Source organism: Anser brachyrhynchus (genome assembly GCF_964034855.1).
Source record: "Anser brachyrhynchus genome assembly, chromosome: 9".
NCBI lineage: Eukaryota > Metazoa > Chordata > Aves > Anseriformes > Anatidae > Anser > Anser brachyrhynchus.
In genome coordinates, this window is record NC_137703.1 from 9,171,953 (window position 1) to 9,192,569 (window position 20,617).

Genomic DNA, 20,617 nt, shown 5'->3' on the forward strand with positions numbered 1-20,617 from the left:
AGCAGACAGTTTCACAGCTGAAACCTTACCTAAAAAAATGCTAGTCACTGGCTCAACTCTGAACTACTGCATCCAGCAAAATCATTTCAGAGACTATCCACATAATTATTTTAATGAGGGACCACTCGGCTCAGGAGCTGAAGGATTGTTTTCTTGCTCACTCCCGAAGAGAGGCCAGTTAGCTCAAAAACATTTCCCTGGTTACTGCCATCGGAGATAAACAGTGAGCCATAGCAGCCATCACTACTGCCAGCAGCACTCTGAGCGTGTATCTGAGTAATGGGACAAACAGTGCTCGCAGCCAGACTGTCTGGCTGAAGAGACCCAGCCACCCCTCCAGCAGCCTTCTCCAAGCTGTCACCACCACCTCAGTTCAGATGCCCATTAGAAAAAAGCAATAGGAACGCTTCAAAGAGCGATGTCTCCCCCTCAGAGGCACCCATACACACTCACGAGCACGTGCCCTCCCTTGCGTCCCAGGCTGGCTTCTCCGGCGTCCTGCTGTGGCAATGAGTTCATAGAAGGCAGAGGGGAGGGATGGAGAGAGGCAGCCTTCTGGGGAAGCAGTCCTGGATCTAAACAGCGGTGCACCAAAGAGCTGACGCTCTCCTGGAGGAGACTGCACAAATTGCTTAGTAACTGCTCCAACGCAAATCGCAGCGCAGACCTCTGACACACGCCATACCCAAGCTTTAACCCTCCTCAAGGTACAGCTGGCTTCTTCCCTCCCAGATCTGAGCTCTCCACTCAGATCCTCGGACGCTTTGGAGGCATTCACAGCTTAGCACAGACAAATAAAGGTACATCCCTACAGAGACAGAACAAATCCACTCGCCTAGGCTAAGGCATGGAAAGCGCTCTCATTAAAATAACTTTAAATACTAGAGTGTTCAGGGCCAAGGGAAACCAACAGCGTGGCTGTGAATAGCTATCTCGGAGGACTATCCCAGAGGCACACCCACACACCAGTGTAGTACTGCTATTTAAAGACGAAGGAAAAGCCTGCACAAAACCTATCGATTCAGTTGGAAACACAAAGCTAGCACTGGGGCAGGGGAGTAAGCAGTTGTAAACAACCAGACCAACAAATACTTCAGGACACAAGGTTGCACAGTGCCTGAAGAAAACATGCTGGTGTGACAATGGTAACGTGGTGCTGACCTGTCTGAAGCAGCACTGGCTCATTGCTTTAGCAACAGATTTATTGATAAAGTCGTCCCTGTGCCACCACCCACCCAGCAGCTCAGTAACTTCAGATGCAGGTCACTTCACCCGAAGTGCAGCAGAACAGCTGTCACCCAGGCAGCACGATGCAGCAGTAACTTGTTTCTTCTATAAACCCTGCTGTCAGCCAGGCTCGGAAGAGACAAGTGTCATTCATTTTACTGATATGGAAACTGAGGCACAGGGAGAGGGATCCAGGTCACTCTTGGTTTCCCTTACTTGCAAAATGAACAGCAGGCCAAATTTGTCTGACTGGTTAGGCTACAGTCAGGCTACTAGAACGGATCTCCACCTTGAGGATAACATACCCAGGGTTTCCATCGTTCCCCTATCAGCCAACCAACACAAGTTATTGCAATGATTATGGCACAGCATGACAACACTAACTGGATTTTGTACGGAGTTACAGAAAAATGCCAGATCAATGCAGAGCATCACCATGCTGGGGTACTAGATACGCACAAGAGCTTAAGACAGCTGCAGCGTTACAGCCAGACTTGGCAGATAAAGGTAAACGAGGAGAGCAGCAAGATGCATCGCTTGTTTTTACATTGCACTTTCCTTCCGCAGCCTCTCCTAAACTGCATGCTAAACAAATGGATTTACCAGCTGCAGCACATACCTAATACTACTCTGCTGCCCACACTGATACAAACGTTCTCACGTAACTGATTTACAATCAGGCTGTCTCCCATTCCAGATGTGTTTTGCTCTCAGGAGGGGACGCTGTGGGTGGGAGTGAACGGACAAGAACCAAACTGCAGCGCCAGACCAGCTCCTCTCCAGCAGCGCCCCAAACCAGGCTGGGTCCGCGCAGCCAAGGTCTGGTGTCAGGGACTGCCCTCTCCCGGGCAGCAGCCGTAAGCTGCCTGCAGAGGCTCCTCTCCTCCAGGAGCAGAGGTAGGTGAAGCTCTTAAGGGTTGTGGACAAGTATCAAGTCTATGGAAGCGGCCGATAAGCATGCCAGGTCATTAGGCTCAGAAAAGTGTTTTAGTCCTGGCTGGAGAGCTGCTGCAGACGAAGTGGCAGATCCAGCTGGGGAGTCAGAAGGCTAAATGCTACTTGGCAGGCGAACATAAATTGATAACCTCACGAAGGTCTCCAGAGAAATGGAGAGGAATGAACTCACCTGAAAAGGGGTACCAAGGAATTCCCCACTGAATCTATAAGCATGCTCAAAAGAAAGTTTATCAGGAAAAAATTTCAGTTTCTTTAATTCGAATTAAAAGTATCGGGTATCTTTCATTTGCATAACCAGTAAAGGTGTACATCTAAGATGTTTTTGCCATGCTCAGAAGGCTTAGTCCTGCCTATTTCAGTAGAATAGCATCTTGTCCCACCAACATATGGAATAGAGTACTACTTACTGACGTTTCAATTTTGTGTTACTGGTAAACATCTGTAATACCAACAGATTTTATTTTTTTTTTTTATTCAAGGACCTGATCCTTTGATTTCATTACACTGTCTGAGCATCTGACCCCACATGTCCATGCGTTCACACCTGCAGGTGTGGCACTCTGAAAGCATGACAAGGACTGGCTCATACTCTAGTGTCTCTAACTCAAAGTCTCTTTCCAGATTCTTTCACTGTAGGACCAGAAGGGACCACTAGGTTCATTGTGTTTGACTTGTTGAACACACAAGAAGTTCACAGAAATTGGATTAAACCAGCATTTCAGAAAGCTCTTTAATCTTATGTTAAAGACTCCAAGCAACTGCAAATCCACTGCTTCCCCTGCAGCTGGCCTAACACAAAGAAATTGGCTTGTGTTTCAAAGCTCTCACTTTAACTTCCAACCCATTGACTTCTCTATTTTTGATTTTAAAAAATTATAGTTCCCACCACTTTCATCTTTTCACTGGCAGATCTCCCTTTCTGAGTCCAGCAGTAAAGTCAACGTGCAAAGGTTCAAAGGAGAATATTATAGGTATCCCATTCCTTCACCTCTTCCCATGTCACCTCTGCTCTACCCATTGCTAGCAGATGATTACCTTAACTCACAGCATTTCATAATCAGATCTTCAGTCATACAGACCTTTGCTCCTTAAAGTATGCTGCTGTGGGAGCTCTCTATCGAGGTGGTGATGGGAGTTTAGACAAGGACTGAACTCTGCAATCCTCAGTTTAATAACTTAGACAAGAACAAGATCTGAATATGAATCAGGTGCAGCCTCTGTGCAGAACAGAATTGCTGAGACATCCCGGCTTAGAAAAAAAGGTGAAAAAAATGTTTGGTCAATATTTCTTGTCTGCTGCAGAAGCCTGGAGGATTTTTTGCCCTTGAGAAATGGAATGAGCCACTAGGATCAAAACTGTGGAACAAGACACCTGGCACAGTCCAAGTATTTATAGATAGGAAGCTAGGCTGATACAGCAAAGCTTTATTTATCATTCTTTCCTACTGGAGCACCAGCAGTTCTGTTAGATAGTATCCCGGGAGGGAGGGAGGCAAGTCCACGACTAAGAAAGCTCATTGGGCAGGCTAATCAACAGAAAGATTCAGATAATAAAGCAGCAACGGAATTCATACACAAGATGAACATATCACAGCAGAATTGGGTCCTTAAGTGGCACTTGAAGTGTCCAATTTCATCCAGATCTGCCAATGAGCTCCACTGGCAGAACCAGGATCAAAACCCTGCACAGACTGACCTCCCTGTGTATTCAGCACCATTTTTCCCTAAAGTCTTCTTCCCAGACAACTTAGACTACAATTCAGGCAGTAGGAAAAAAGCAAACTAAGCTATCATCTTGCGGTAATAAGCCCTGCAAGTTAACAAAACATCAATTACAGCTATCTGTCTATCCATGTTTAATGCTTTTCCATTTTACCGAGTTATTTCTTGTTCTGGTATCCTGGGAGGAACAGAAACGTAAGTACCCAGAAGGCTCTACTATAACTTGTCTTCTGAGAATTTGTTCTCTTGATCTTCTCCATAGTACTTGTCTCTCAAAACTTTTAAAATGGAAATTAAGCTCTGCCTTCCCTATTTTCATTACCGTTTTCTGGACTTTTTTTTTTTGATTAGGTAAGCAGCATTCAGTGTTGCTCAATAGCAGCAAAGCAAGATACATATCATGCTTTGAAGAAATGAAGAGACACAAGCATCTAAGATAAGAATATTTGTTATAAAAACCTCTGTGGAAAACAGAATATTTTATTTTAGTTATTTCCTTTGCATTGAGAACCAGATGAAAAAAAAATATCCCAGGTTCCCTATAGTATTTTACATGAGAGGAAAATAGATATTGAATACAAATAAAACAAGAAAAATTCTGAGCAGTGCACAGGGAGGCACTGTGACTGGATCTCAATGGGTTTTGAAATAGCTTCCACTGCAGATTTCTGTCTTCACATGATACAGTGACTTTCCCCAGTAACTAGTGCCTTTGTGAGAGGGCCAGCCACGTGGGAAAGGAAGGTGTTCCTCATTTATTTCACCACTGAAGGCAAAGGTGCTTCAAGAAGTACGAGAAATTTCAGCCTGGCCTCATTCAGATGGGATTTCCTTCTGTAGAAAGCACTAAAGACATTTTCTGCCTTTAAATCCTTAACTGCTCTAAACCCATTTCAAATACTTCAGTCTTCATGAACAGATAGACCTGAAGGATTGCTTTTCATTTCCAGCAGTAATTGAGACACAGCAGTGGGACAGAGCAAGCACCCATGATTGCTGGGCAGTCAGAACTACAGCATTCCTGTGTCCTAGGGTAGAACAAAATCAGAAATACAACGTTAGTGCAAAAGATAGCTTCTCAAATTACTGACAGAGGATCTTGTCTAGTTTTGCAACATCTGCAAAATCCTGAATAGCCTCCATGAACTACATACTCCTTGGTGTCTGCAGATTCACTACCCTGTTTTATGCAGTCACCAGCCTTGAGCACAAAGACATTCATTTAGTCAGTTAAAAATGTAGCCTGCAGCCTCAAGCTCCACAGCATACAGAAACAATGCTCACCTGTCCATGTCAAGCCCATGAGCTATGAGGTCCTTTGTGAGATACTGGAGGACTTGAGCATTGACAACAAGGCAGGCTACTAGGGGCATCTGGGGACAGAGGGGACCATTTTGGCAGGAGGGGTCCTAATGCATAAAAGACGCTAATCAGCAGCTGGGTGACATGAAGAGCCATGTCACTGCTGAAAAGACATGAGACGCTGTCCAAGAGTGATGTATTTCATGCCAAGGAGCTATATGCTTCACTTTCAGTTTCACGATGTCTAGCATGGAACTGAGAGCACTACAAGGAGGATCAGCTCCGGACTGCCACATTTCTTCCCTGGCTTTCTGGGGTCCACTTCCTCTTTGTTTTCAGGGATCACACCTGCAAACTGCTGCTCCCAGAGTCTCAGGGTCACATACTGGTGCCCAAAATACCTGAGGATCAGATGCCAGAGGGGCCTTCAGATCCTGTAGGCCAGCTCATAGAGCAAGAACCTTCCTCTGCCTGTTGTGAGGGAGCCAGAGCTCCTTTCCCTCATCCTCTTTGTCAAGCTGTAGAGCTCCCAGCAGTTATCAGTTAGCCACAGGAAAACTGCCCTTCGACTACCCCTCACAGTGAATTCTTCTGGCAAGCATTCACTATTTTCATCTCTGTATGAACAGGAGACTACAACCACACTTTCCCTCATCAAAACAAGTCCCATGGATTCAAAGGAAGCCTTGAACTCGTACGATCCAGATACTGGGTTAGCCCAGCACTGCTCGCTGCTGGCATTGCTGAGCAAATGTAGGTTATCTGTGGCTGCATTTGCCACAGATATTTAACCCAGGGAGCAGCATATAAGCAGACAGCTGGGTACCCGCAGGGATTTAGTTCTGGTTCCATCAGGATGAATGTGGTCTGAAATAAGACATAGCTACAGAAGCTGTAAGGGACCTTTCATCGTTGAGCTACTAGTAGTTAATAGATTAGACAGAAAGATAAAACGATATTACTTCTTCAGCAGATACCACAGCATCACTGTGCTCACAAGCATCATTCCAAAGAAAGAGTAAAGCATTTTTCTGACACTCTAGCTGTGAACAGGAAGGCTGTTCACTCCTTATAAGACTCAAGCCTACAGAAATAAGATATTCAGCTGTGATCCCACAGGAAAGGACTGTCACTGCAGGCCTGTCTGCAACTGTGTGGCCTCTGTTTCTGCTGTAGTTACCTGTGTCTTCCATTTCCTCTCGCCGTGATATTTAGTACAAGAGAGACAATTGTCACAGAATATTGCCAGGGCTCCACAGCTGCGGTCTGTACATGAAAAATGGTTTGTACCTCAGAGTGCCTGAAGTACTACTGAGTAAACACTAGCCCTGAACAATACTCCATCTGGATCTTTGCATTGCAGAAAGGATTCCCCAAGTTAGAGTCAAGTCAGAATATGCAAAGGAGATCCATGATCCTGTCACTATGTTCAAACAGAGCCATCCTGAGAAAAAGGCACACACACACCCCTAAAGCTTACCAACAAGTCTCTGCTAGTAGCAAAGGACTAGCACGATGGGGCAGGCAGAGCCCAGGTTCTCTGGGACAGATCATCTTCCCTTCCCTGTGTTTATGCAGCACCTACCACAAAGGGAACTGGTCTCACCTTCACAGAATAATCGCAGTTCACAGTAAGCGCTCATTGCCAGGATCCACTATTTATGGAGGGAGGTAATTCCTGCTGCTTCTACTTTACAGATACAAAAACTAAGGGCAAAACATGACAGAGATGAGTACTAGGCCAGAGTCAGTTCATGGTAGAGCAGAAGAAGAACACAGGGGACGCTGTTAATGCAAAATCATACGCTACATTGCCAGTTCCTCGGTCCCCTTCCAACACGGTCACCACACGCAGAGTTGTCACTGATGTACTTTCACAGCTCATGCAGCTGAAGGCACCTCATCCCTAACAGTGACCTAACTTCTGCCCTTCATATGTCCTCTTCGGTAGAATTTTAAACAGAAGCAGAAAAGATGTTTTCTGCCTCACAAAATGGGAACATGCTTAGACTGAGTTGATATACTACCCATTCTCTACCAGAAAACAATTTTCCAAGGGATTTATGCCTTTAATACTATGCCAGGTCATCTCTCAGCATATTAGGCAGGAAAGGTGTTTCCCTGGGAACAGTAACCATGGCAAAACCCGTGTCTTCCCCTCTCTACCTACAGGAAGAAAACAGCAGATGCCTGATCTCTGGCTACAGTAGGCCCACAGAGCCATAAGCATCCTGGAAGGACCTGATCAAAGCTTCAGGAGGAACGGCGAGGAATTCTGTTCTTTTACTCAAGATACCAGACGTTTCTGCCATGCTACGCTGTGAACTCTGAATGCCTCGTTACAAAGAGTGCAACTGGAAACATCCGTGTTAGTGAACGGTCAGCCAAATCCAACAATGCATAGGTAGGCACTGAGCCCAAAAAGCAGCACGGATAAACGGCCAACAGAAGCAGAGGTACAACGGGCTGGCTTTGCAGTTTTCAAACCCTGGCATTGTGCGTTAGAGCCCTGTTAAAGAAAGCATTTGCAAACCCCGATTTGCTGCAAGCAGTAGTTGCCAGCAGATCACCTGCTTCGGGTCCACCTTCTTTTCCTGCAGAACAGTCTCGATTTCCCAGACTGAATGCAACTCTCAGATACAAAGGTTTCCAAAGAGTAATCAAAGAAGAACCAAAACACTTCACAACTTCAGAACTTCACAACCATTTTGAAACAGTTTTGCTGAAGAGCTAACTAAATCATAATAAAAAAAAATAACTTGAAAGTGCAACTAGACTGCATGCTTTTTGGGGATCTTTTTGTCACGTACTTGTCAACATTTTATGTACTTCTAGATTTCAGGTTTGCTGAGTATTTATCCAAGTTAATAGAGCAAATGAAACCAAAGGGCTCCTTTGGTTAATCTCTCTTTAATGACAACAAACAGAAAAACTGCTCTATGATTCAGCAGTCTTGATAGTTGACAAAACAGTCAGCAGCATAGATTCCAACTAACATCACTCCACTTCAGAGTTAACACACAATTAGAACAAATTACCAGGACACCAGCATCTCACACTAGCAACCCATTCAGAGTAGAATATTACCCTGTACTCAGCCTGAAACATGCAGAGCGCAAAAAGCTTGACAGTCCAGATTTCTATCATGGTACAGGGAAACCAGAAGCGTCACAGTGAAAAAGATACTGACCTTCTACATAGCACCTTAGGAGCACAGTGTGACAGGGTCAACTATGGCAGGAAACCCACTGCCCCACCTCCTTACATTCATTTCAAAAGGGTATTTTAGATGTGCAACAAACACTTGCTCCAGACATATACAGAAATCTCACTCTTTGGCAGCCGAGTGAAATAAACATTTACTCAGAAAGAATCCAGCATCCCTTTTAACCTTGTCTGGATTAAATCACTGCACATATCCCAGACATATACAGTGAAGCTAAATGATACAGTCATGCCAGAGTTAATATCCAAATCCAGCCATTTGCCTTTAAATTATTTACCACTGGCTCCTCAGAGAAAGCATTAAAAAAACAAGCTCCTTTTGCAAATCTCTCAGGAATGCAGTGCAGCTACCACTAAGGGACGATGCTATTTCTTTTAAAGATGCTGCACGTACCTTTCTTTGCCATACGCTCCAGTCTAATGCATCCTCCTATAAAATCATGGTAAGACTTCATTTCTCCTTCTGTTATCCGGACAGCAGTGAAAGGTGGATTCCTGGGCACCTGTTGTCCACATCTCTGACACCGAGAAGCCATTGCCAGAGCGCAGGAGACTCGTCAGGAATCTGCTGTTTGCTGGAATCCAGTCTGGTTCTTCAGCCGTCAGTTCAGGCTGGTGACTTTATCCCACTTAGTTCATTCAAGGTCATCCTCACCAGCAGGATGTTCGCCATTGCAATTGGCTAAGACTTTTATAGGCTTACTGACTGTGGTTGTTTCTCCCTCCTTGCTTTCAATATCAGTTTACTTCATTCTCTCGTTCAGAACGAAACCTGTGAACCTCAGCACAGCCAATGCCCCGAATGGCTTCCTTATCATTAATTTAAAGCTATCCTATGAGCTACGATGAAGGTGGAAGATCCCAGAAGCACACTGCAATATCACCGGATGCTCCCCTTAAAGAGCATACCAAATACATCCACAAAGTTTTTAAGAAAACATTTTTCTTCATTACTTTCACTCCCTTTAAGGCTTATGATTCCTCATTATTGACACTTTTTTTTTTCTGCTTCAGCATTTCAGCTTGGACAGTGCAAGGAGACTGCTCTGCAGAGCTGCTCAACCAATTATTCATGCCTGGCAGTGGTGCTGGGAAGCTGCAACTATACAGAAGAGCCCTCTGCTGCTGTGTACAGTCCCTGCTCACAAGATCTGATAATCTAAATGAACAGAATAGCAAATGGAGAACAGAAGTATTGCTGGCAGAAATACTCTGCTAACTGTACAACCCGCACCCAAACCTTTCTTAAAAAGAACTTGGATCCATGAGTTTGACATTAATATTTGGGTCTTAAAGCATATATTTAGAAATCTCTCTTTGAAAGGGGCAGGATATTTGATTTTTTCCCCACTCTTCATGATTTCCATAATAAAAATTACTAATCGGAGAACCCTGTGAAGAAACAAGTACTTAGGGAACTGACTGCAGAGAACACTCAATCCTGATGCAGTGAAATAAGAAGGAGCCTTCCCTGGAGCAGGGGGAACTGCATAGGAGATGCACAAACAGGCACAAGGCCAGTGTTGGTGACAGTGCAAAGAATACAACAAGAACTTCATAAATGAGAGCCAAGCCGCAACCCAGAGCTCAACTGCGGGGACCTGGGCACAGAACAAGCTTGCTGCAAGGATCTTGCACACAGATGAGGAAAGGCTGTGCAGAAGGCTGCACCTTCTGCCTCAGTCACTAACACCTGTGGGTGTTTTACACAGCTGCACCCTGTGTTCAGCTCGTGACTGCCTCAGATCACAGCTGATCCATAGACAGAGTGAAAAAGGAGGAGCCCAATTAACACAGAGTGAACAACAGGGGACAAAAGTGCCCAGGAGAAAAAGCCTTACATGGTGCTGCTACTAACATGGTGACTAACTACATGGACAAGCAGGAATGCCTGGTGGCTAAAGCACAGAAGTCAGCTCAGCGCTGCTCCTCCCCTACCAGCTCCACTGCTCCCCAGCCAGTGAGCTGTCTGAGCTCCCTAACCCTCTCCTTTTGTTGGCAGAGAGCTATAACGGGATCCTTGCTCTCAAAGATTTGTGCTCCCTCCCCTAAGCTTGCTGCATGGCATAAAGCTGGTCACCCTCCTGCTCTTTGCCAAAATCCTGCCTGTGGAGTGAAGACAATGGCATACTGGGCTGTTGGGTGACCCGATCCATTCTCCTTTGTAAAATATTTATTAGAGCTTCCACATTAAATCCCCAGGGGACTGCAATATTTTACAGATGGGGAGAACAGCAGCACAGAAGGCAGAATTTGTAGAAAAACATTGTCATCATGAAGTAAGAAAAGTGGAAACGTATCCCAGTGGTTTTCTTAAAGCCTTTGTTTCATCCTCTGTACAGCTACTCTTTTCTTTCATTTCAGGGGCTCAGGATGTCCTTGCAAAGGCAAACGTGACATCCCTTGAAAAATAAGCTTTTCTGACACTACATCCATGTGTGCACACATACACAGAATAACTGCACTTCAACCTTGCACATACATAGATATACAACGGGGGAGGATCCAGCATTTGTGATGAGACGCTTGTCTGCCATCCGCCCTTGCATATGCTGTTCCCACCTCGTGGGTTAGCACCAGGAGGCTCAGTGAAACACGTTGTTCCAAGGGGAAGGCTTGATGCTGCAAGTGGAATGTGAAAAGCAACCTGGCCTAGATGAGAGCTCCTGAAGTGCAGGTAAATATCATTTAAGTCTCATTTTTTCCCTAGGAAACCCTGATCCTTTCCACTGCTAAATACGTAGTTCAGATGCCTGGCGTGCCACTGCCACCACCCAGCTCCAAACAAAAAAATAATCTGACTGTAGCTGCTTACCATTCAACTCCAGGGCACATAAGGTGTACCGCAGGGACGGGGCACTGTGGTGCATGAGCTAGGATCAGTGGACAGAAGGATCTGTTTATTCTCGTGTATGTTGATTTCATTCACATTTCACAAGAAGCTTGGCCAGCTTCTCCTGAGGTTATCAGAAACCTCTGACACTGGAGCACTGAGAGCTGCACTGTTTGCTACCACCCAAAGAACTACCTCCTCTGTACTGCGCCAAGCGCGTCTGCTCAGGAGATGCTGTGATGGCTGGTTTGCAGGAATGCTTTTATGTAGCACGTTACCAAGTATGCACTCAGCATTCATAATTAACTTCTTCCCAATTTTCCCTCTTCAGCTAAAAGGTTATCAGCCTGACTGAAAGCAAGTCACCGTTCTTTAAACACAAAAGAGCACAGCAGAGGGAGCAGGTACGGAAGAGAAGCAGGCACGTTTCCTTGGGTTGTTTCCAGAGATTGCCACAGAATGCAGGGGAGTTTCTTTCCTGCTGTTCCAGACAACCACAGCAAAGTGTTTGAAAATAATAAGGTGGAGGACATTTTCTGCTCATGAATTGCCAGCATTGCCTAGCAACCCTATCTGGGTTGGGCTGACAATGAATAAGCAAGTAAATAGCGTAAGCATCATCAGAAATAAGAGAACCCAGGTATCTTCAGCTGATATTATCAAAACAGAGGAATTGCACCAGTTTCTAGTTCTGTTAGAAATACCAGCTCACCTTGGAATTGGAGCTTTTTTGTTAGGGATACAGTAATGACAGCACGTATCTTGTGCAGTCAGAGGACTGCCGCAAATTTAAAGTCAAATCAGTTAAATGTGTTTAAGCCCCGTATCTTTTCCTCGTGGAATAATACTCTCCTGCCCCCAAAGGTAGTGCTCCAATAATTAACACTGTTAATCACAGAACAAGCAACAAACACACTGGATCTCAATAATATTGGTCCCAATGGATCTCGATTCTTGCCTCTTCACTCAAAACGAGTTTGGGAACTGTATTTATATTCCAGAGGAGAGAGGGAGAGAAGTCTGCCTCTACTGCACACGTAAGTGAGGCAGCTAGAAAAGACTGTAGGAAACCCTCTATTCGCAACTTACAGTCATTAAAACAGTTGAGGGGAAATAGATGTCTGTTTTCAATGGAGCTTTGTTAAGAATCAAGAAAGTTTAGTAGACAAGACTTAAAATTGCCTCTCCCATCCACCTATGATTTCAAAAACATTAATAAAAAATACAATGAGATCAAGAAGAGAGATTTTATTCATGGAGATCAACAGCTCCCCTCACCAATACACGATATATCATATTGCAAGGCTGAGAGAGAAAATCTAAACCCATTTCTGCTATTTAGATTGATATACATAAAAGATAAGAAAAATTCAGATTTCACTACTGAAACTCCAGCTTCACACTATCCTGATGTTTTACCTGAAGTTTGAACTGTTCTTTGTTGACTATGCTGGAACATGCTATTCCTTTTCACATATACCTCAAAGACCTCCTTTCTGCCTTCCTCACCATCGAGACCATGATCCTGGTGAGCCACAAGGGATTTCAGCAGTTTGAAATGAAGGTTCATTTTAGAGAACAAACACTCAATGCAGCTACAGGTAAAATCCATTTCATTGTTCAGCTAGGAAACCTGTATTTTCTATTAACCTCCATTTATTTTATTCCAACTAATAAAAAGCCAGAATTCCTTCCTTTTTTTTTTTTTAATTTAAAGCAAGGGCTACATCTCAGGCATTGTTTCAAATCCTAACGAGTTAAAAGAATGAGTAGAAGAAAAACCTGTGCAGTTGGAATTACTTTCAGCATACAGCACCACTGCAATTACAGCATGCAGTTACTGCACTAGAAGGCACTAATTCCAGTGCCATATGGCTTCAGAATCTCATTACACTGATCTGCTTAAAGTGACTTCCTAATTGACAAGCAAAATATTTCTGGTCACTCTCCGTAGTGGGAAACAAGAACTCTGTCACTCTTGGTGCACATTTATTCCCATATGAGCTGTCAAACCGGGAGTGAGCACAGCTAAGATCAGTAGACAGCCTTGCCAAAGACCTTCGTTGCCATCTTGAAGCTGGAACCATACAGACATCCAGGGATACTCATTTTCCTTTTACCATCCTCAAAAAAAAGAAAAAGCACCACTGCTATACCCACTGGATTAGAGTCCTGGTTTTCCAACCATTCTCTCATGCTCCTAAACACCACGATCACCTTGCCATCAACACAGTGTACACTGTGAGAGGCAGATGCACAGGCACAGTCTTTGTGCCCTCCAACAGTAGTGGGAATGCTGGAGGAGAAAAATCTTTGGATATTAAGAAACGAACGTGTTTTTCTCCTCTCTGTACTTTGCCGCTGACACACTGAGTTACCTCCAGTGCGACAGTAACCCTGATTCTTGCCAGCATCCAGAACACCGCACTGCTCCCCTTTCTTCCCTCTTCACCTTTTTCCTCCCTGCAATCAATCACCGGAGCATCAGCAGCGCAGAACAGCTGCTAGATCCATTCAGCCAAGACCACCGGGATGGCTTCCTTCCCTAAGGAGCAGCTGTGCACATTCCCTGATGGAAGCAGCAGTATTTTTTTTTTCCTGTTGCAATTCACAACTTAAAGCAGAAAAAGGAGAACCATAAAGACACGGGGATAAAAATAGGATCTGCAAGAATCACGAGGGCTGTTGATACTCAAGGCTTTTGGACACGAGCCAAATGTTAGCTGAACAGGAGGAAACAGCCTCTCACGTTACAAATTACAGTGAAGGAACATCCAACATTATCGCTGTCTCTCTAATGCTTAACATCAGTTACTACATAGGGTGGGATATTGGACTTCAGGGACAATTGATCTTTTCCTGTTTGCATGTCTGTGCACGGTGGTTACCTGAGCAGCCTGCTGGGAGAAAGGGACTCCTGTCTTTACTCTTCTGAACACCAAGGCTTTGACTGACTGGGCTCTCAGCTGGCAGATACACAAACACTCCTTCCACATTCCCTAGGGCAATGCTTGCATCCGTCTAGGGAACTGCGGATGAAATAGACATGACTGTGCCAGTCAGAACAGAGTTACTCCCCTAACTAAGCAACAGTCTGGCAACCGTGAAGTACCCATTCTTATTCTTTCCCCAAACCAGGGCTGCTGTCAAAACACTGGGGGCAGGTCTTTTGGGACACACCTCTAATTAATTTCTCAGTGCTGGGCTCCCGCAAGTGAGAAACTGCAGCACTCTCCTGCATGTGCACCCCCAAGGGCAGCCTCAGAAGACAAGCAGACACTCACACACCTACACTCAGGCAGGCTGAGTTTGTCCTGCCCAGTGCCTGATGGGTTTAAGTTTTCAGAAAGACCCAGTCTGCAGGGTGATTTCTAAGAGACACTGCCCTACCACACACAACCACACTCCCAGCCCTCTTCCTCTCTTCCCCATGCAACACAATCACTGTTTTTTTATTACCTTACACTAACTTGGTTCTGTAATGTCTAATAATAGGGTAAAAATAACGAGCTGCTCTCTCACAACCTCTGCTCACAAGATTTACAGGAAATCAAGAGTTTCAATGCTACGTCAAAACCAGGGAAGAGCTGCTAAAAAAAGCCAGCTGGGATACGCAGACAAAGCATGAGCTTCACTTCCTTTGGTAACAAGCCTAAATTTATCTGGGGACTGTATAAGCTAACAAGCAGGTAGGTCCACACAGAGCAGAAGAGGTCTAGAAGTCAGCTTCAGAAGCAGCACACAGCTGCTTGAGATAACCCACCTGACAAGAGACAGCGCACAAAGACCTTCCCTGCCAACTCAGCACCAGCATCCTTCGGCCAACGCACAGGAGGGACAGTGCTTTTGGCTGCAACAGCACGATGGACTTGTATTGCCTAAAGCCGAGCGGTGTTCCGATGAGATAAGAAATTGCTCTTTAGTCTGCCAGGAAACCCACTGCAAGCACTTTCCGCTGACCAGCGCTTATTAACTCAAAAAAAATCTAAACCACGCATCTGTTTATGGACCCGAGTCCCACTAGACATAAGCCCACTTCAGGAAATATCACATGAAGCAGTGCTTTGTGCTTCTCCAGTGATTCTCAGCTGAGCACTTTGGCACCACAGAGAGATTGCTACCCTCGTGAAACAGATGATCTCCCATTTAATTGCCAATAAAGCGAGACAGTTTAAGAATACACATATTTTAGGTTTTATTTAAGAATGCATCTGAGAACCATTTGAAGAAGGGCTGGGGGCAGGGGAAGCAGCAGGAATAATTTTGCCTAAAGCTTTGCACCACAAAAGCAAAAGTCCGGGGAGGAACATGCTGAAAACATATACGTGTACGTTTCCTACTCGCTTGAGAGCCCTTTGAATTGGTTTATGCTGACAGGGAATCTTTAAACGTAAAGAAATTGAGCTTAAAAAAGCAACACCAAAATGGTTTGGAAGCAGCTCAAAGCAGTAGGTTCACAGTTAGGAGTACTCTGCTGCCAAGAACAAAACCACCTCAGACTTACACACAGGACTCTTGACACGACCTCAGAGTGGATGGAGGCACAAGGTGCCATGCCATCCTCCTACCTGCTCCCCAAAATAGGTCTCTCTACAAGTTCACTTTTGATTCTGAGTTACCAAACACCTGTGCTTGCATTGGTACCACCTCTCCGGACCCACAAACCAGGAATATCTGCCAGCACCACCTCAGCAGCAGAGCTGCCTTCTTAGACAGCTGTATTCAGAGCACGGCTCTAAGTACTGGCAGAGGCACGCTGCGTATGGGCAGCAGAGAAGGTTGAACCATACGTTACCTGTACGTATGCACCACTAAGTGAAGAATATTTGAGTAGGTGAGCATGCCTGCTAGAGACTGTACTGCCTTAAGAGGCAATTCCAGTTCCTAGTGCATCTGGTGCTGTACCAGTGCAGAGAACCAGCAGAGACTTTCCTTACCGTAAGGATTTTTGTGCCATCTGACCCCACAACCCAGCAAAGAGCAAAGCCACTTGCAAACCTTAGTAGAAGTGCTGCTTCCTCTTAAACACATTAATATTTGAATAGTACCTAATTTTTCTTCTACCTCCTGGAGCCCCAGCACCTCTGAAAGCTGTAGGTTAATAACTCCACAAGATTACTATTTATCTAAAGGGAAATCTAATTATTTAATGCCTTTGTAAATAAACATTAGTTATTGCTTGCATCCCTGGGTTCAGAGGCATCCTTAGGATCTCTTATAAATAAACACAGGTTTTTTTTTCCTCGAGTCTCTTTGTCCCATGAGCTGATAACACCAGATTCAGATCAGCCTTCGAGCCTACCAAGCAGCACAGGGATTTCCAGCCTCCTACACAGCCTCGTATCTCCAGGACAGCCTTCCAGCTTCCCAGGAGCCTTCAATTCCCCCGTACATCCTTGCAACCTTCCACACAGCATGCACCCTTTAGAGTTCTCACAGCTCAGCTCTCCAACACAGCACACAAGCTTCAAACCCCAAAGCAGCCTCCTACATAGCCTTTAGGTACCCTATAGACCTTCCCCCCCCCCTTCCAGCCTCTTTTTTTGTACTTCTTTCTCCACCTAAACATCTACCTCGTTATTTCTTTGCTTCCAGCTAGTACCTCTTTACACAGCTCCTTTAAGCAGGCCCTAGAACACTTCTTCACACCAGGGCTACTGCTAACACCTGCCCCTAACTGATACCTGCTTCCAGGTGGGGAAATAATCCTTCCCTGCCACTGTCTCTTTAACTCTTTCTTTGCTGCTCCTTTGTAGCATAAATTCACATAATTCTGCAAAATATTTACCTGTCTGCCTCATTTTAAATATACTTGGTTCAAGAGTAGCAAGTCAAGTGTACAAAAAATAAAGCAGTATTTATTTACTTGCATCAGAAGTACCATAGGAACTTCAAAATCTTGATACAAATAATGAAGCACAAGGAAGAATAATCTTCAGCTGAGAACCGAAGGCCAAGGTATTCATACAATTTGTCTAATTTCAGTTGCAATTACTGCAGTAAAGCTAGATGATAAATGGGGACGTACTAATAAATATTTACCTCCTGTTTGCAACTTTGAACACTAGAGTATTTTCCAACTTTATCTGATAATATCTGCCGATTCAACACTGTATTTTAAAATAGCATCTTGCTCATTAAGGTTTTGCAGTTGCTGTTTGTGTCAGGCTAATTACTACTACGTACTCTTTCAGAGGCAGCAGGTCTGATGGTGAAGGCAGTTGAACTGAAACAGCTAAGAATGGGCTAATTAGTTGAAAGAAAAACAAAACACTAACAAGGAGTTTAAAAATCAGGCACAACGTCTGACTGATCCCAAATAACAGCACCAGCAGTGGACATGGCAGATATTTTAGAGCACGTAGGGTATACTGAGAAATTATTTTGCAATTAGCAGCAGCATGTAGCAAGGGTCCTGACTGCACTAATCATCTAATCACTAATCATCACCCAATCACTCTGCCCAATGCTCCAGTGACTCCATTTAAGAGGGTTCCCAGTCCCTCTTCCACTTGTGTTGTGGGCAATGTTGTATTCAGGTACTTTCTCTGCTATTTATGACTTGTAGTTTAGACTTACTAGATTAACGTTAGGCCATCTTTGTCATTTAAATCTGTCACCATCCTTGTTTGGGTAGTGTAGGGCTACCCTCTAGGAGGTAAGGATGATCATGTCAACTCTGGTCTTATTTTGTTGTAAAATATTTTCCTAATCTGGGTGTTTCCTTATTAGATGTTTAAGACTCTTACAGTTTGTAGCTTAATCTGTAACTGAAGTTATCAAGTTTCACATGAGTTTCACACCTTTGCTAAAGCACTTATAAGATTAGTTTCATGCTTCCTTCTTCTAGGGATAAAATGAAGGGATGTGTTTACTTCTGAGTAGGAAAACCAGCATAAATGACTTGAACTATAGTTCTTAGACATCAAAATTACACACATGTAACTTTCAATGAAGTGATATGCTTCTTCAGTCTAATGTAATTCAGATGACAAACTTAAAGAACTTGGGTACCCAAATCTTCAAAGGATCAGCATGCATCTCACAGGCTTTTCTCTGGAGACTGTGCTGTCTAGGTATTTTGGACTTTTATGCTTTGAATGCAGCATAAACAGTAAGATGGCCTTGCTCCTACAGACTTTGTGCACAGAAAAGTGATTACACCCTTCTGTGTCCTCTAGTGGCCCCTCCCCAAGTGGCAGTGATGGGGACTATCCTCCGAATCTTCCAGGACAAGGGGTCTCTCAACAGAAAGCAACTCCTGGGTACCAAGCCCTGCAGTGCTATTAAATCTCATGGAGAATGGGCTTGAGGGAGTGAGGCTGGAGCTCCTCTGCCCAATTCAGTAACCCCCTGCCTTTCAGCTGATCTGAGAAAGGAAGACAAAGCAGTTTGATCTTGTCATTGAGGGACTTGTGACAAGGGAAGTTGTAGCATAAATTAGCGCTGATGTGCCCCCCATGCTCTCTCCTCTGCAGGAGGACAAGGCCATTCCAGCACAGCTGCCTTCCTGAGACCAACCTATTCCCTTGCCACCTCAGACAGCAGCCCTACTGTGGTGCTTTTGGACAGAGGAGGTGCCAGGGGACTATCGGTTGTTTCATCCCTCCTTCCCATGGCTGACCTGGAGAGGCTTTGCTCCCCCAGCTCTGAAAAGGAGAGTGGGATGTCTGCAGAGCATGGCCTGGGCAGAGCTGGTATTGGAGATGTTGTGGTAGAGCGGGCACAGAATAACTCTGACAGACTCCTCATAGCTCCTGTCCGAACAGCATTGCTCCTCAAAGTGTGCTTGGCTGCTAGCTTTCTCTCAGTCAAGAAGTAACTATGCACAAGGCTCTGCTGTATCACCAGAGTGTAACTAACCATCATCTAGAATGATGATTGCACATTGCTGAACTACATACTCCCCTTGCTGAAAACAAAGCCAGGAAGTAGGATATCTATGACTTACAAAAATAAGGACCAAAAAATTTACCTCCAATGCAAGTGTGACTTCTAAGTTCAGTGTGAATCCTCTACTGATTTGATGTGGAAAGGGACAAGATAGTAGATACTGATCACAATGCAAATATCAGAGGTAGATGAAACAGTGAGAGTAGCTTTAAATCATTTAAAAAAAAAAAAAAAGCCATACACTAGTGCTGAATAAGCTAATCACCATAATAAGGATGAACCAGATTTTTCAAGCAACCTTCCTCCACCAATTACCGGCATATAATTGCTGGGAGTTTTCTGATTAGTTATTCATCTGATTAGAGCTCAGCATTATACTAAGACCCTTTGCTATTTTTGTTTGAAATAACCTTTTCTCTGAATATTGCAAGATCAATAAGATGGTTTCTATGTATGTCATCAGCTCTGGCTTTTATGCTGCAAATACCAGTATCGACCGCTTCAGACATGAAGCATTGGCTTTGGAGACCTCTAAACCAAAGTGTAATGGACAACAGTGAACTTCAGACCCCAAGGAGGGAAATATTTATAGTCCTCCTTTGTTATGTGAAGGATTATTGATTGACAAAAAGAGGCAAACTCTCCTGATCTTAATTCTAGCCACAGCAATTCTATTAGAATATGGAGTCCATACCAGGAGGGGAGGAAAAAAAAACAAAACACACACATTTGAAGTGCTAAGGTTGTAACATACACAATCAACAGAGAACATACCCAAACTTTGCACATCCAGATCATCTTTTTCTACTTATTGCTACTACAGCTGCATGTGTTTGCTGCAGTTCTTTCCCCCTGTACCTGTCTGTTGGTGCTTGCACATCTTTGCAAAGTCCTAACTAAGCTATAGATACTGCATTGATTTTGGAGATGCCAGCAACTGTAGGCTAATCCTCTACATATAAAAAATGAAAAATGGCTGCTATCTCAGAGGTCCCCGAATTTAAAGGCACCAATCACTCTCCTGAAGTACTGAAAGATACCACCTCTGGCTTTGGATTTTCTTCACCTCTTCACGTTGCAGGTATCTTGAAGTAGTTCTCCGGTGTTAACTGGGAGTAACTACTCTAAAATCCCTGGAGCTCAGCGCATGTGTTGAGCAAGGAGAGCCAGGTTCTGTCAGCAACTGTTGCTAGCAGACCAAAACGCTGTACATTAGCATTGTTTGGCTTGCACATATGGCTTGGAACGGCAGATAACTGCTCTCATATTCAGGGCCAGCCATAGAGAATTCATTGCCTCGGGGAAACTGGAAATCATACAGCTCACAGTCATGCAGGGAAAGCAATAGCGAAACGCTTTGCAGCCCCCCTGTATCCCGTTGCCCTAGGCAACAGCCTGCACTGCGGAAGCGGCGGATCCAGCCTCTCTCATCTGAAGCCTGTAACATATGGTGTTAAT

The 20,617-nt window shown here is 44.4% G+C and overlaps 1 protein-coding gene and 1 long non-coding RNA gene across 14 annotated transcripts in view; one reads left to right on the forward strand and one right to left on the reverse strand.

Moving 5' to 3' along the window:
- The window catches only part of MCF2L2 (MCF.2 cell line derived transforming sequence-like 2), a 159,789-nt gene that overhangs the window by 130,480 nt on the left and 8,692 nt on the right, over positions 1 to 20,617 (reverse strand). For 11 of the 13 annotated variants that reach the window (XM_080604564.1, XM_080604562.1, XM_080604561.1 and 8 more), the window contains exon 1: positions 8,828 to 9,110. The exons of 1 other annotated variant lie outside the window; for it this stretch is intronic. In XM_080604564.1, the coding sequence (XP_080460690.1) occupies positions 8,828 to 8,969 (142 nt within the window). In that variant the 5' untranslated portion in view covers positions 8,970 to 9,110. Of the gene's footprint in view, positions 1 to 453; positions 8,796 to 8,827; positions 9,111 to 20,617 lie in introns of those variants that run through there. One more of the 13 variants, XM_080604569.1, reaches the window with a different exon arrangement.
- Positions 17,251 to 19,439, forward strand: LOC308199866. The gene is made up of 2 exons (XR_013955059.1): positions 17,251 to 17,924; positions 18,745 to 19,439. It is a non-coding gene; the product is annotated as an uncharacterized lncRNA (long non-coding RNA).